The 17,839-nt window shown below is 38.1% G+C and overlaps 3 protein-coding genes across 14 annotated transcripts in view; 2 read left to right on the forward strand and 1 right to left on the reverse strand.

The window, feature by feature from the left end:
- Nucleotides 1-17,839, forward strand: part of LOC106082744 (serine-rich adhesin for platelets) — a 457,776-nt gene that overhangs the window by 299,263 nt on the left and 140,674 nt on the right. The gene's annotated exons all lie outside the window — the stretch shown is intronic.
- On the forward strand, nt 5,104-6,133 carry LOC106082745 (uncharacterized). Its single transcript, XM_013245459.2, has one exon. It carries the CDS (start codon nt 5,208-5,210, stop codon nt 5,985-5,987), a length of 780 nt encoding a protein of 259 aa, XP_013100913.2. The 5' UTR covers nt 5,104-5,207; the 3' UTR covers nt 5,988-6,133.
- On the reverse strand, nt 11,364-12,515 carry LOC106082746 (uncharacterized). The gene has a single exon (XM_013245460.2). The coding sequence runs from the start codon at nt 12,428-12,430 to the stop codon at nt 11,555-11,557; it is 876 nt and encodes a 291-aa protein (XP_013100914.1). The 5' UTR covers nt 12,431-12,515; the 3' UTR covers nt 11,364-11,554.

The following is a 17,839-nucleotide window of genomic DNA, read 5'->3' on the forward strand; positions in this document are numbered from 1 at the left end:
CCTGGGGGTCTATATTGAGAAACCAGGGACTGAGATCTGGTTTAGACTGCCTGCCCATAATACGCTCCTGCAGGCGGAGATCCGGGCGATCACGGATTGCGTGAGGTGGTGTTATGCTAATGCCAGGACGTCGAGTGTGAACATCTTTGCAAATGCGAATTTTGCCCCTGAAGTTTCCACTAAGGAATAGGGGCAAACTTATCACATATCAATGAGTGCAGTCCGATTCAAGTTTAAGCTCAATGATAAGGGGCCTCCTTTTTATAGCTGAGTCCGAACGGCGTGCCGCAGTGCGACACCTCTTTGGAGAGAAGTTTCACATGTCATAGTACCTCACAAATGTTGCGAGCATAAGAAGGGGAAAACCACCGCTAAAAAATTTTTTCTGATGGTCTCGCCGGGATTCGAACCCAGGCGTTCAGCTCCATAGGCGGACATGCTAATCTCTGTGCTACGGTGGCCTCTGAACATTTTTACGAACAGTAAAATGGTCATTAAGAAAATAACAACCAGGACGGTAAGGTCACGAACAGTCTTGGGGTGTAACAAGGAGATGGCCAATCCGCATCCTTTGGTTGTTGGGCCATAACGGAGTAAGGAGAAATGAAAGGGCAGACGATTTGGCAGTGACGGCCAGAGAACTACCGTCGATAAACTTGGTTAATCCAAAGCCTTTCGGGTCGATACAGACTGATTTAAGGGCGTCGGCGTTTGTCGCATATAATACTGTCGAACTGCGAAAAAGTCGGTAGGACGGCGAAAATCCTAGGGGGGGATCCGGATCGTGAGATGGCGAGGCTATTACTGAAAGGAAGTAAGAAGGAGGTCAGTATGGCTTTTGGTATCATAACGGGACACATAGGACTACAGCTCACTTATTCAAAATCGGTGCGGCAAGTGATGGCATGTGTAGGGCATGTGGGGAAGATGATGAGACGTTGGAGTATTTCCTATGTCATTGCCTGGCTTTTGCGGCTAACAGACACCGTTACCTAGATGGGGACACGATACCAGACATGAACCAACTTAGGGGAGTGGTATGGAAAACAGTTAAAGATTTTGTAAGTAGCTCGGAATTCCTAACTTAAAATTTTCTTTTTCGAGATTACTTCTTTTGTATTTAGAGCGCACAACAAGCCTATTGCTGGCTTAGGTATGTCTATAATGATATGGGGCGGATCAATATCCGCACCCTCTTTTCAAACTTACCTAACCTAACATAATACCCCAAGCTAAATTTAAGCCAAATAGGACAATAATTATGCCCCCCTACACTATTAAAAAAAACTGCTGATAATAGCAAATACTGACTGCTAACTGGTAATAGTTTATTTTGCTGCTATTATAGTGGTACTTATGCTTTCATAGCAAAATGTTTGCAGTTTGTTGCCAGCAAGCTGCTTGCTAAAAAGTATTTTGTTTGCTGCAAATGTCTGCTTCTTAATTTATGAAGGGATTGTAAGGAGGAGAGAGAAATAAAATAAAATAAAATAAAATAAGATAAACTAAAATAAAATAAAATAAAATAAAATAAAATAAAATAAAATAAAATAAAATAAAATAAAACAAAATAAAATAAAATAAAATAAAATAAAATAAAATAAAATAAAATAAAATAAAATGAAATGAAATGAAATGAAATAAAATAAAATAAAATAAAATAAAATAAAATAAAATAAAATAAAATAAAATAAAATAAAATAAAATAAAATAAAATAAAATAAAATAAAATAAAATAAAATAAAATAAAATAAAATAAAATAAAATAAAATAAAATAAAATAAAATAAAATAAAATAAAATAAAATAAAATAAAATAAAATAAAATAAAATAAAATAAAATAAAATAAAATAAAATAAAATAAAATAAAATAAAATAAAATAAAATAAAATAAAATAAAATAAAATAAAATAAAATAAAATAAAATAAAATAAAATAAAATAAAATAAAATAAAATAAAATAAAATAAAATAAAATAAAATAAAATAAAATAAAATAAAATAAAATAAAATAAAATAAAATAAAATAAAATAAAATAAAATAAAATAAAATAAAATAAAATAAAATGAAATGAAATGAAATAAAATAAAATAAAATAAAATAAAATAAAATAAAATAAAATAAAATAAAATAAAATAAAATAAAATAAAATAAAACAAAGTAAAATAAAATAAAATAAAATAAAATAAAATAAAATAAAATAAAATGAAATAAAATAAAATAAAATAAAATAAAATAAAATAAAATAAAATAAAATAAAATAAAATAAAATAAAATAAAATAAAATAAAATAAAATAAAATAAAATAAAATAAAATAAAATAAAATAAAATAAAATAAAATAAAACAAAGTAAAATAAAATAAAATAAAAAAAATAAAAATAATATAAAATAAAATGAAATGAAATAAAATACAATAAAATGACCTAATATTATAAATTTTAAAAAAGAATATTTCTATCGCTACTTTTTTCTCTTCTAGGAAAAGATTTCCATAATTGAGCTTTGTTAAGAAGAAGCACAACTTGTCACTAATAAATAATTTTTTTTCTTCCCATTTTAGGTAAGTGTTACTACGAAATTGAACCACAAACAACACCACTACATTAAGGTAAATTAAAAAAAAATATTTAAAAATAGCGCCATTGGCTTTAAAATTGAAAACCAGCAATCGGTACTTGTAAGAACTACATTTCAATCCTACACCAGTGGTAGCCCCCTGGTATTGAGTGACAAATTTTGAGTTCATTATCCTCCCTATCGGCCTACGTTTCTGTTTGGTGGGCTTTTAGGGGAGAAGTGGCTCTTCTGAGTTGTGGCTCTCCTGAGTTGTGGCATCAAGTTTTAATATGAATTTCCTATTCTATTCCCATATATCTTTTATTTGAGTCCCATAATGTTCCGAACGGTCTCCAGGTCCATTTGAAGAAATTTTATAGTGGTTTATGGGGTGAGACGGCTCCCTGAGACGTGGCTGAAAATTTTGATATCATGTTGGTATACTACATCCAATTAGATTTCACTGATTTTCATATTGCCCTAAGCGGTTCAGTCTGTTTAGAGTTGTTTTCGAGGTGGTTTTTGGGGCGGAACGGCTTTCTTGAGACCTGATGCCATATTTGTTAACATGTAATCGAACCATATTTTAATAAAGCTGTTGACATAGGGTCCAAGGCCCATAAAAGCCACATTTATTACCTGATTTTGCTGAAATTTAAAACAGTGAATTGTATTAAAACTTCCGACTTTCGACCCAAATACGGTCTGGATTGAACTATATTTAGATGTATAGCTGCCATATATACCCATCTGCCGATTAAGGGTCTTAAGCCGATAAAAGACGCATCTGTTACCCGATTTCGCTGACATTTCAAACTGTGAGTTTTTATAAGTCTCCCGTCTCATCTGACCAGAATATGGTCTGCATCAGCCGTTATTAAGATATAGCTGTCATATAGACCTATCTTCCAATTAAGGGCTTAATCTGATACAAAGCGGATATATTTGTCCAATATTTTCTACACATCCAAATATTGGTCGAAGGCCTCATTAGGTATATGTGTTCTTGATGGCTATGACATTTTAAATAGATATAGCTATGTCCGGACGTCTGTCTGCTGAAAGCACCCTAGCTTTCGAAAGAGTACATCTAAGTGCTTAAAATTTTACACAAAAATTACCTATTTGTGTAGGTCAGTTGGGAGTACATAGGCTATATCGGTCCATGTTTTGACATAGCGGTCTAAACCAGTGGATAACCTGTTATAGCTGCTTGACTTCTTGAGCTTCTCGTGGGCGCAATTCATATCCCATTTGGCTGAAATTTGCACATGTGCACGTTTTGGTATGACATTCAACAACTGTGCCAAGTATGGTCTAAATCAATCCATAACCTGATATAGCTACCATATAAACCGATCTCCCGCTTAGATTTCGTGAGCTTCTGGACGGCGCAATTCTTATCCGATTTGGCTGAAATTTCGCACAATCATTTTGGTATGACTTCCATTTTGGTATGACTAAATTAGTTCATAACCTTATAAAGCTGTCATATAAACCGAACTTGGCTCTTGGCTTCTTGAGATTTTAGAGGGTGTAATTCTTATCCGATTTGATTGAAATTTTGCCCATATCGTTTTGGTATCATATCCGACAACTGTGTCAAGTATGGTCTAAATCAGTCCGTATCCTGATATAGCTGTCATATAAACCGATCACCCGATTAGACTTCTTGAGCCTCTAGAGGGCGCTTTTGTTATCTAATTTGGCTGAAACTTTGCATATGTCGTTTTAGTATGACTTCCAACAACTGTGCACAGTATGGTCTAAATCAATCCATATCCTGATATAGCCGCCATATAAATCGATCACCTGATTTGATTTATTGATTGATTGATATATTGAGTCCTAGACAGCGCAATTCTTATCCCATTTGGCTGACATTTTGCATTTTTCGTTTTGGTATGACTTCCAACAACTCTGCCAAGTATGGTCTAAATCGGTTCTTAGTCTGACATAGCTGCCATATAAACCGAAGGCGCAATATTACCCGATTTGCCTGAAATTTTTGGAGGTGATAATTAAGGCATGGCAAGTACGGTCCATATCCATATTACATATAAATTTGAAAAACTCATTCAAAGAACTTGGCATATGCGATCCATGGTGGAGGGTATATAAGATTCTTCCCGGCCGAACTTAGCATGCTTTTACTTCTTAACTTTAGCGATTGAACTCGAGGGTCATTCTGTGTTGCCATACGTGAAGTAGTGTTTTTAAGCGTTAGAGTTAAAAATTGCTTAACATTTGCGAGTTGCTTTTGTGGGATTTGTTTGCAGGGTTGAAATTTTAATGTGCGCGCATAGGCATCCCGAGCTTAGTACAAATGTTGCATGTCTCTGGTTCCCACTAACCTTATCCAAACTACCCATCTACCGGTCGGCAGTTGAAAGTTTGGGATTTGGATTGGGATAAGAACTTGCAGAAAGTTTTCCCACTTTTTACTGTTACAATACAGAGCCTTCCTTATTTTTATTCTTTTTTCATTTCAACAAAGCAACCCCTGCTTGATTTAAAAAAAGGAAAACCTTTTAATTTCCATTCATTCTAGAAAATAAAATTATCGGTTCAACTTGGTCTCTAAAAAGAAAAAACTTTTTTTTTAAATATTTTAATAAAAACAAAAAAATTCCTAGTAATCTTGCATAAATGGCCTATAAAACTATTGCAGCTGTTTGCCGTGTTGGCCATCTTCTGGCCAAACCTGGTCATATGGTCAAACACTCAAAACCAAATCCTCTTCTCATGATGGAATGCAGTCGCTGCCATATACGTTATCAGTCTCGCGATGATTGCAAGCAAAAGCCAGTGGAAAAATGTGGGGAACGTTTTAAGGATGCTCCATGTGATCAAAATGCTAAAAAGCCTAAAACTCATATAAAACAAGCTATGCCCCAGCCTCTGCCCCTTAGTGAACAGGAAATCAAATTGAAAACACCAGACATCTGTTGCGGTAATGTATGTCCAGATGCGGTACCCCGTCTTGATACCCTGTATTACAAACGCTCGGATAAGGCACAACGTAAATATGAACAAACTTGGGCCGAGTGCCCCGAGCTAATGAAGAAACCCAAATTGTTGTGTCGCTATGAAAGCATCATATATCCGAAATTGGAAAAGCGACCTAGGTGTGAAAGACCTCAGACAGCCTGTAAGCCACCGGAATGTAATAATACCAAAACAGCATGTCCTCGTTTCAATATGCCCAGATGTGGTAAGGCTCGCCGGCCGCCTAAGTGCAGTGTGACTCGTGAACCCTTGGATTGCATGAAAGACAAAGCTCCATATCCAAGTTTTTCGGAATGCAAACGTGATCTGCCACATCCATTGCATCCCATTGAGTGTAAATGTTTGGCCTTACCCACTATGTGTGAGGTATGGGAACACTTTCATAAGGTGCAAGCCAATAAGGCGGGAGTGCTGAAGTAAAGGGGGGAAAAATATAGGCAAAAACTGGCAAACAGCAAGATTAGTAATAAAAATTTGGAAAGTAATTGTTTGATATAAATGGTTTGAAAATATTTCTTATGTCATTGTTAAAAATAAAATATTGCATATATATATTATTAAGTAAATCCTCGACTACCTATTGCTAAATGGCTTAAGCAATCTTTTGCTGGCTGTTAATTAGGGGTTTTACAAAACTCACTGTTTTAGATTTCGGCGAAATCAGACCATTAATGGGCCTTATATAAGTTCAAAACCATTAATCGGGCAATTGGACTATATGCCAGCTTTATCCAAATATCGTCCGATCGGCACCATATTCGAGAAGGTTGGTAAGGGTGTTATACAACTCACTGTACCTAACTTCAGCAAAATCGGGTAATAAATGGGCCATAGATCATAACTCGGGAGATTGGTCTTTTAGGGAGGCTGCATCCGAATATGGTCCGATTTAAACCATACTCGACACTACGTCGAAGAACCCAAAATGGATAACTGCAAATTTTCAGTTAAATCAGGTAATAATTGGGATTTCTATGGGCCCTGATATGTTAAGCTGTAGATCAGTGAATATAACAGCGGTTTCCTAATATAATCCTATCTACACCATACTCAGTACGCATATGGATGGCTCTAGCATATTTCACTATGCTAAATATTAGCAAAATCGGGTCATAACTGCGCCTTTTCTGTGGTCAAGACCTTTAATCGCAAGATCGTCAATATACGCCACCTATATCAAAACATGGTCCGAACTAAACTATACACGGTAAGAATGTTGAAGGTTTTAAATAAATTCATTGTGCCAAATTTCAACGAAATTCAGTAATAAATACTCCAATTATAAACGAAAGACCATAAATGGGAAATTCGGTTTCTATGGGGGCTATATCAAGCTATAGTACGAATATACGAATATATCGAATATAACCTGTCAAAAAACAGTGCATGTGCCAAGTCACGGCTCAATATCTCCATTTCTAAAGACTCGTGATTATAATAGATAGAAGGACAGTCACACGGACATCGCACATGTCGTGTTTAACGCAGGTGCCTGCCATCATGGCTCAAATCTGCCTGGCCCAAGGCCCAAGAGTGAATAAAATGCGTCTACCAACGCCCCCATGCACAGTAACATGTACATGAATACCAATGCGATCACAAGTATTTGGAAGCGTTCACCTCCTTGGTCAGGCGCGGGTCACTGCCAAAAACTCCTTTCGATATATGGTTCATGGCTGCTGGCTATAAACGCAATTCCACGCTCCCACGCACATAAACAGGCACACTGGCACACGGCACTGCCAAAAACTCCTTTCGATATATGGTTAATGGCGCCCGGTTATAAACGTAACTCCCAGCCGAGCTGATGCCCCACCCGCGATTTAGGTATGAATCACAGCTACTACATTATTCCGCATTAGGGCCTCACCATTGTCAGGCTGAAACCGAAGTTCCAGGGGCTCCGGACATCCGCGATAGCATTAACAGACTACTAACGGCGATCCGGCACGGGAAAGCTGTGAGCACCACACAGGCTAGAACATTGAGATCCGATCTGGGTGGTGTTCATTGATGTCACGATAAGCATAGCTGCGAGCTATCGGACGCTGGCACAGGTTGCGGATAGTGGAATGCTGCATACTGCGTAGCTGTAACAGCAGTCGCGGACAATTAGCGGTAGCGAGCGAAGAGTCTCAGTGAGAGGTCGGGCGGAACCGGCTCTTGCACAAATACTGAGTGCCTATGATGTACGATATGACAATACGAGTTATTGGAGCCTTTAAATAACCAGTGGCCACCTTGTTCCCGCGTCATTCGGTTCTTTAAACCGGAAGGAGCTTGCTCACCTACAGGAGCTTGACGAGGATCGCCACCTCCACATAAAAATGTGGCTACAACAGCAACAACAACTACTAGGGACAACGCACAGTGGGATAGAATTGAAAAAAAAAACTAATGCAAAATCTGCAGTTTGATTCAAATCAATTAAAAAATCAAACGAAATGTGGTTTCTTAAATACTTTTGGGCTGCCTAATCTTCATTTATAGTCCGATTACCAAAAACGAAAATTCAAATTGGAAAAATTGTATTGAATTGGGCTCAAGAAGTAAAATCGGGTGAACGGTTTATATTGGAGCCATATCAGGTTATAAACCGATTCAGACCATATTTGGCACGTATATTGGAGACCATAAAAAAAGTGTTAGTGCAAAATTTCAGCAAAATCGGATATGAATTGCTCTTTCTAGAGGCTCAAGAAGTAAAATGGGGAGATCGGTTTATATTGGAGCCATATCAGGTTATAGACCGATTCAAATAATATTTGGGGCGTATATTGAAGGTCATATAAAAAAATCACTGCGCAAAATTTCAGCTAAATCGGATAAGAATTGCGCCCCACAGGGGCTCAAGAAGCAAAGTCGGGCGAATGGTTTATATGGGAGCTATATCAGGATAGAGACCTATTCAGAGCATATTTGGCATTTCAGCCAAATCGGATAAGATTTACGCCCTCTAGAAACTCTAGAAGTATAGTCTGGAGATCGGTTTATATGGGAGCAATATCAGTTTTTGGACAGTTGCAGACCATATTTGGCACGCATGATGGAACGTCATAGTACAAAATTTCAGCGAAATCGGATAGGAATTGCGCTCTCTAGAGGCTTAAGAAGTAAAAACGGGAGATCGGTTTATATTGGATCACTGTGCAAGATTTCACCCAAATCGGATAACAATTATATAGAGGCCCATAGAGCATAATCGGTAGATCGGTTTATATGGGAGCTATACCTTAATATTAACCGATATGACCCATTTACAATCTCAACTGATCTACACCAATAGGAAGTATTTGTGCAAGCGCCTAGCTTTACTAGCTTTACTAGCCTAGCTTTACTTTCTTCAGACGGACAGACGAATGGACGGACAGACAAACGGATGGACATGAATTTCATGCCGATCAAGAATATATGTATACTATATGGGATCTTAGGCCAATATTTCGATGATGGAACGGAATAACGAAGTCAGTATACCCCCATCCTATGGTGGGGGGTATAAAAAATCATGAACTCAAATGAGGGTCTGGTCTTCGCGTTTTAATTACTCGGAGAGATTTTTCCAAATTTTATGCCCACCACCGAAGAATGGGGGTATATACATTTTGTCTTTCCGTTTGCAATACATCTAAATACCCATTTCCGACCCGATAAAGTATATATTTTTGATCGTAGCAAAAATCTAAGACGATCTAGCCATTTCCGTCCGTCCGTCTGTCTGTTGAAATCACGCTACAGTCTTTAAAAATAGAGATATTGAGCTGAAACTTTGCACAGATTCTTTTTTTTTTTTTTTGTCTATAAGCCGATTAAGTTCGTAGATGAGCTATATCGAACTATATCTTGATATAGGCCCCATACAGACCAAGCCGCCGATTTAGGGTCTTGGGCCAATAAAAGCCACATTTTTTATCCGATTTTGCTGAAAGTTTGAACAGTGGGTTGTGTTGGGCCATTCAACAGTCTTTTTCAATTTGGGCCGGATCGGTCCAGATTTGGATATAGCTGCCATATAGACCGATCTCTGTATTTAAGGTTTTGGACTCATAAATGGCGCATTTATTATCCGATGCCGACAAAATTTGAGACAGTGGGTTGTGTTAAGCCCTTTGACATCCTTCTTCAATTTGGCCCAGATCGGTCCAGATTTGGATATAGCTGCAATATAGACCGATCTCTCGATTTAAGGTTTTGGGCCCATAAAAGGCGCATTTATTGCCCGATGTTGCCGAAATTTGGGTCAGTGAGGTGCGTTATGCCCTTCAACATATTTCTTCAATTTGGCGCAGACTGGTCCAGATATGAATATAGCTGCCATATAGACTAATCTCTCGATTTAAGGTTTTGGGTTAAGGTTTGGTGCATTTATCGTCCGATGTCGCCGAAATTTGGGACATTGAGTTATGTTAGTTCCGTCGACATCCTTCTTCAATTTTGCCCAGTTCGGTATAGATTTGGATAAAGCTGCCATATAGGCCGATATCTCGATTTAAGGTCTTGCGCCCATAAAAGGCGGATTCATTGTCCGATTTCGAAGAAATTTGAGACAGTGATTTGTGTAAGGGCCTTTGACATCCTTCTTCAATTTGGGCCAGATGGGCCCAGATTTGAATATAGCTGCCATATAGACCGATCCCTCGATTTAAGGTCTTAGGCCCATAAAAGGCGCATTTATTGTTCGATTTGCTGAGTTATGTTAGACTTTTCGACATCGGTGTCGTATATGGTTCAGATGGGTCTCAATTAGAATATAGCTACCGAAAAGACAAATATTTTGTTCTACAATGACTTGTACTTATTAGACCACTTAATGTCCGTAACGAATTTTGTCTAAATGGGACTTTATTTCGCTATAGCTGCTATTGTGGCATAAATTATGCATTTTTCACCGGATTTTGACGATATGCTATTTTTTAGTACATATTACACCCGTTTCTGTTGATATATATTGTTAAAAATTTTCTTAAAACGCATCTACAATATGTCCTTAAAAGAAATTTTCCAAGTTTTTATGCAAGTTTTTCAATAGAGATTAAACAAAAAAACCTCTTTACAAAAAATAGTTTTTCTTACATTTTCTGAATCGGATTTGGACATTTTTTGCAGTAAGGTCATGGTAAATTTTGTCACCAATCTAAATCAAGCATCAAATTAAAAATCGAACCACAAATGTCTTTGTAAATCGAAAGCCTGTCTAGGCCAAAATTTAAAGCCTGTCTCGGCCAAAATTCCAAAAAAAATTATTGAAAGTCCAAAATCACCAAGCAAGCGGACTTTCTTGCTGAAATTTGTTATGACTATCCAAACTAAAAGTCGGGTCTTTAAATTTGCAACATAGCCTCGCTTAAAACTCTGCTCAAACTTAGAGTTGGAGTTACCTCTACCCATTCTCAAACGGCAGATTTGTTACTAGTTTTTATTCGATTCTATCCCACGGTGCGCTGTTTGATTGAGGGTTTAAAATCTGATCGAAGTATTACCACTAGTGTCATTAGTCCCTGGGACATAAGTTTCAGACAAAGGCCCCTTTTATAAACAACGTCTTTGTGATGATTCGAGCCCAAATATCGGTTGGAACATGAGCTTGGTGAAGGTTAAAAATTGTTTAACTTTTGCGCGTTGCTTTTGTGGGATTTGTTTGCAGAGTTGCATTTTTAATGCTCGCTCGGATAATATCTAACTCCACCCAAATGATCGAATAGGTCTGAGTGTATATATAGCTGGCTTGGTGTATGCGTAGATTGCCGCATATGGTGGCTTCCCTACTTAAGGAAATTTGTCAAAATTTTTTTTAAATTTTTATTATACCTCTAATTTTAAGCAGTAAACTTTTTGATTGATAAGTTTGTCCTGATTCATACCAAGCCTTATTTCCTTAGTGTGAATCAGGACTTCTCTCCTCGAAAGACTTTTCATACAATAAGCTCAAATCAGTTTAAAAACACCCAATATGAAGATTAAAAACCAATTACAATACAAATTCCCACCTATTGTCGTGGCGGCCATGCGGGCAGTGGTGGAGGTAAATCGTACATCAACTTTCTCCTCAACTGGCCATACATTTCACATTTCATGCGTTTCTCCAAACAGTTGCATTCCGTGGGCTTCGTTTTGGCACAAGGACGACAACATTCCGAAAATGCTGGATAGGGGCAACAGCGTTTTTGACAATCACCAGGAGCACGAGGATTTTTACATGAAGGTGGTGACCTGGCAGAGCGACAATGGGGCATTTTAAAACGTGGACATTTCTTCATTTGATCCATGCAACACAAGGCCTTGAGTTTGTCACCATCCAGAGGACAGGCCGTACGATTAGCTTCAGTCTTGGATCTCTTGCAAAGGGGAGGCAACTCATCAGGATCAACTTGACACATTTTACGTTTACGTATTGCCACTGGAGGACATTCCACCCAGGTCTGTTGATATTCACGTTTCTTTTTATCGGTGGCACAATAATACAAAGTATCAAAACGTGGCAGCATTTCGGGACAAGGATTACCACAACATTCGGCAGGATATTCCCATACTGACTTCAATGGTAATACATGGCGATCCAATTTTAAATCCTTTTTCTCACATAATTCACGTTTTTGAAAGCAAGGATCTCGTTTTAAGCGATCATAATCACAGCAGGTAAATTGGGGTTTAGCTGCCTCCTTAGTAGGGGATTTTGGTTCTTTTAATTGATGCTCTTTGCTTCGCTGGTTGTTAAAATGCATGTTGCAGCCCTTGGGTTTGGTACAATTCCCACCAATGCCCTGGGAATAGCAACGAACATTGGTAGGCTTCACAACACATCCTCTCAGATTGCGGGTGATAAAAGGTTTGAGCATCTTTGCAGAAAAAGTCCTTTGCTTCATGAGCACAAATGATTTTGGAGTTTTAGAAATGAAAATTTTTCAATATTTTTTTGGAATTTTTCTTTTTATATTTTATTCCTTAAAAAAGTTTAGAACAATTAGAAGATTTTCAATAATAATTTTTTTGGAGTTAAACAAAAAGTCAAGGCACCAAAGTTTCGTAACAGAAATTTTGTTAAATTAAAAAAACTAAGTGGAAGAATTTTTACAGCAGAAGCCCTTCTACTGTAGGACCAATGAATTGAGGTTATCTACGCCGGAGTGAGGCAGCTACACATGCTCTGATGTTGAAATCAGCAAGGGCAAGATTCATATTACCTTAATTCAGGAGCCATGAACGAGCCGCTACAAAGTTTCTGGACTGAACTATATCAACTTCCAATTATTCTATGCTTACACTGGTACTTGGCCGAGGACCTGCGTTATTTGTCATAAAAATTTGAGTTTGATATTTACCGCAGAGTTGTTGCATCTGACAACAGTTCTGAAATAGGAATACGGTGTAGCATACCTGGCACCACTTTATCTGCCTTCTCACTCTCCGACACCGCCAACCACGTCGGAGCTGCAACGGCTGCTGAGGAAGTCAAAACAGACAGGAAATGAGGCACCTTGGGGTGGGATACGAACTCTCACCACATATCGTGGGGCAATTCCAACATTAATAATCTAGCCAAGTTCTGACACAATTCTTGAATACTAACGACCTTAACCACTTAGCATTGATAACACCGCTACCTATGTTAATAGGATTAGGGAGGAGGTTTTAGATGTGACAATATTTTCGGTAAATCTAATCGATGGGGTTCAGGATTGGAGGATGGTCTCCATCAGGGATTCCGAGCGGCGGAGTATGGCTAGAGAAACTAAAGCGTGATTGAGATTGCAAGCCATTGCGATCAGCTTTGAAAAAAATTCACTCTCCGGCAAAAACTGGAACGCTCCGGTTTAGCTTCGACCGCGCTTCGGCTTCGCTCCGAATCCCTGGTTTTCATAGAGCACTTCTTCTACGACCATCACTACATTTGGTTAAGAATAGCACGGGCGGAGCCGATTCCGATAGTAAGGCGAAAACCAACCTGAGGATATGTTGTCTTGGCATAGGTGGAACTACTGCCCACTAGGGCACCAGAGATTATTTTAGATATCCGACCCATAAACACAGATTAAGTGTGAGACAGCCACTGCGGCTATGAGACTTAAGGCGATGACAGAATGGATAGAGGATAGGCGCAAATTATACCATCGCGGTAGAATCGAGGCAACGATAGGGAACCTGGAAGGAATGGATCGGAGGTGTTGAACGAGGACGAGGCACTGCTGCCGCACACTCTTTGATTGACGGAACTCTAGTATTGTCATCTGGCAGATCATGCTACATGGATGGACCAAAGCTAGAGGACAGAGTGGGCCTGGGGGTCTCTATTGAGAACCCAAGGTTTGAGATCTCTTTTCGACTGCCAGACCATAAAACGGTTCTGCACGCGGAGATCCCTGCGATCACAGAATGCGTAATGTGGTGTGGTGTTAACACGAGGACGTCGAGTGTGAACATCTTTACAGACAGTAAACCGACCATCAGAGCAATAACAACAAAGACGGTAAAATCACTAACAGTCTTGGAGTGTGAGAAGGAGATTAACGCCTTCTTTGAAAATGGGAAATTGCAAATTTGGCCACTAAATCATTGATAGTACAGAAGAAGTGTAATTTGTCATAGAATGAATGTCTGTCATTACACAAAAATACATGCATTGGGAAAAGTAGAGCTTATAGACAGGGTTGTCGAGCGTGGTTAATGTGGTAATTGTATCATAGATGCGTTTTCGCTATTAATACGATCCAAATACAATATACCAACGCACGGCCTTTGAAGTCATCACACCTAATATGGTGTGATAACTTCAAAGTGGTTGGTGTGTGTTGCTATCTTTGGCTTTCCTTTTCCAATTGCATCTCCGATCATTGAGCTCGTCTCGAAAGAGAAACAAACAAAAATTAAAAAAGAAATTGCCAAAATTTATATAAAAAAAAATTTTGACAAAATTTCTCATTAAAATGAAGTTTTGAAAAAAGTTCCCATTAAAATGAAGTTTTGACAAAATTTCCCATATGAAAGAATTTTTACAAAATTTTGACATGACAAGTTTCCCATTGATGTCTAGTTTTGATGCTCGTTTTTAAGAGCAAAATTTACCAGAAAAAATTTAATAAACTTTTAAAACTCATTTCAAATCATTTGTCATTACCTAAATGGCTTACATCAGACTCTCAGGGGAATTTGTTATTCAAAAATAAACCCACTGCAATGAATGCAATTTCGAGTATCATGTCACCTTAATTGAACATTTCGTTAGACAAAATTAAATGCTTCATTTTGGCAATAGTACAGATCCATATGAAAGAAAACCCCATCAACAACAAACATAATGGACTATGGAGAAAATAAATATGCGATTAATGGAGGAATTGTTTTCGATTATCCAAAGAAATTTGATTTGATGAGGATTTTTTTTTTGTGTTTTCCTATGCTCAAGTAGTAGTTCATCTCTGCGAAAGCAATGCAGTTGGAGTTACAAGTGTAACCCAATTTCAAACAAGCCACATTCAAATGCAATGGTATATGGTCTTCGGTTCTTTTTTTTTCCTTGTATGTCAAAACATTGCTCTTTGTCTTGAGGGGGGAAAAGTGGTTATCCACAATTACGTTTATGTCTTGTTAACCCACCATGTTTGGAATTTCAACTGGCAAAACAATTCATGGAGAGGTTGGCTCCTTCTTTTGGTGGAAAAAAAAAGTATTTTGTGAAGCTGGATTTAAGTTTGCATTCAATATGCTAATGATCTTTGAGATTAAACGTTTAGTATTTCAAATTCACCAAATGAGCTGAACAAGTTAACTGATCTAGAAAATGTTCAACACATTTAGACTCTGGCCTAAAAACACCCCGAAGCATTGAGACTTTATCAGTTAAGTCAGGGTGTTGGGTTCTTTGTTTTTTTTTTTTTGTTTGGCTTTTGCTGGCAACTGTCGCCTTGTCGATTAATTAAAATGTGAAAACATATCTTGGCTATGTTGCAGATCAACATGACCAAGTTAAGGGGGAATTAAATGCCCGAGTATATCCAGCTGTGATAAACATTTGGAATTATATGTAATTTGAGGATGTGTGGCAAAAATGTAGACATTTTAAAGTGACCTAATCAGGAAAATCAAGTTTTATCGCATGAAAAGAGCTAAATTTTATTTTTTTGTAGGCAATTCTGTCAAAATATTATTTCTAAGGAAAATTTGTAAAACAATTTTCTCAAAATCTCACTTCTTTAGGAAATTTTGTCAAAATTTCGTTTCTATAGGGAATATTGTCAAAGGTTTCTTTGTTATGGGAATTTTGGTAAAAATTCGTTTCAATAGCAAATTTTGTCGAAACTTCTTTTTTATAGGAAAATTTGTCAAAATTTCATTTTCATAGGAGACTAGCCGAACCAGGCCCGCTCCGATGCGCCTTCTTTAACTCTCTAATATCTTTTTAGGGTGGGGACACTTCGCCCTGAATACGGATATCGAATTCGTGCCATAGTAGCCTATGACGCTGAACGCGTTAGAATCCTGGCGAGATCATCCGACAAAGCGGTGTTTATCCCCTTCTAATGTTGGCGACATTTGCGAGGAACAATGCCATGCATGGTCATTAAAAGAATTTTCCCTAAAGAGGTGTCGCACTGCGGGACGCCGTTCGAATTCGCCTATAAAAAAGGTCACTTATCATGGAGTTTAAACCTGAATCGGAAAGCACTTAGTGATGTGTGAGAATTTGCCAATTCTCGGTTTCTGGTGGTAATGTTCTTCCTTAGGGTAATGTTCTCCTTAGGGGAGGGATGGCACCTCAGACGTTCCGACTCAAATATGGATATGAAAAGCCCCGGCCATGGCAAGCCGGTAAATATGAACCGTTTGGAGGGTGTTTTGGGGTTGGGGCGGCCACCGGCACTTTGCACTGAAAATAGATATCAAATTCGTTCTTTACTCCCAACTTTACTCACTATATTCTCGACATGAATATGTATGCCAGATTCGTAATCTACTCCCGCATACTTTTCATTTGATACCCATATTGTCCTTATTGGGCCACTTTTGATTTTGGGTGGTGTTTTTGGGGTAACGGTGGAGGTTCCGGCCCCTTCCGTTATTAATAATTATAAAGCTTATTCCTACTTCCTGACCATATTCGTAATCTACTCCCGAATACCTTTCATTTGAGTCCCATATTGTCATGATCGTCAAATAAACCTCTTTTAAGGGGTTATGGGGCTGGGGCGGCCCTCCAGATACTTGGACCCAACTTTTTTTTATGAAATTCGTACTCTACTCTTGAATACCTTTCATTTGAATTCCATATTGTTCTGATCGGTCCACTTTTATTTTTGGGTAGTACATTTTGGATGAGGGGAAGGGTCCGCCCCCATCCCGATATCAAATAATTATATAGCCTTCCGTTATAAATAATTATAAAGCTTATTCCTACTTCCTGATTATATTCATTATCTACTCCCGAATACCTTTAATTTGAGTCCCATATTGTCATGATCGTCAAATAAACCTATTTTAAGGGGTTAAGGGGCCGGGGCGCTCCCCCCCCCCCCCCCCCCATGTACTTGGACCCAACTTTTTTTTATGAAATTCGTACTCTACTCTTGAATACCTTTCATTAGAAACCCATATTGTCCCGATCGGTCCACTTTTTTTATTGGGTAGTACTTTTGTGGTAAGGGGAAGGGTCCGCCCCCCTCCCGATATCAAATAATTATATAGCCTATGTTTCCTTCCAGACCAACCTACACAATCTGTGAAAATTTCAAGGTGATCGGTTCAGCCGTTTGTGAGTCTATACGGAACAAACAAACAAACCGACAAACAAAAATACAAACATAAATTGAATTTTATAAACACGATATACTGTTGATCGGTGGACCATACCTGGTATCACCTTATCAGCCTTTCGACTCTGCGACACTGCCACCCTCGTCGGAGCTGCAACGGCTGGTGAGAAAAGCAAAGCAGACAGGAAACGAGGAACTAATAGGGTACGATGCGAACTCTCACCGAATTCGGAGGGCTACTGGGTTCGAATCCTGGCGAGATCATCAGAAAAAATTTTCAGCGGTGATTTTCCCCTCCTAATGCTGGCAACATTTGTGAGGTACTATGCCATGTAAAACTTCTCTCCAAAGAGGTGTCGCACTGCGGCTCGCCGTTCGGACTCGCCTATAAAGGGATGCCCCTTATCATTGGGCTTAAACTTGAATCGGACTGCACTCATTGATGTGTGAGAAGTTTGCTCCTGTGGAATGTTCATGGGCAAAATTTGCAATTTTACACAAAAGAAGACTTGAACAAGAAAATTTAGA

Source organism: Stomoxys calcitrans, chromosome 5, assembly GCF_963082655.1.
Source record: "Stomoxys calcitrans chromosome 5, idStoCalc2.1, whole genome shotgun sequence".
Taxonomy (NCBI): Eukaryota; Metazoa; Arthropoda; class Insecta; order Diptera; family Muscidae; genus Stomoxys; species Stomoxys calcitrans.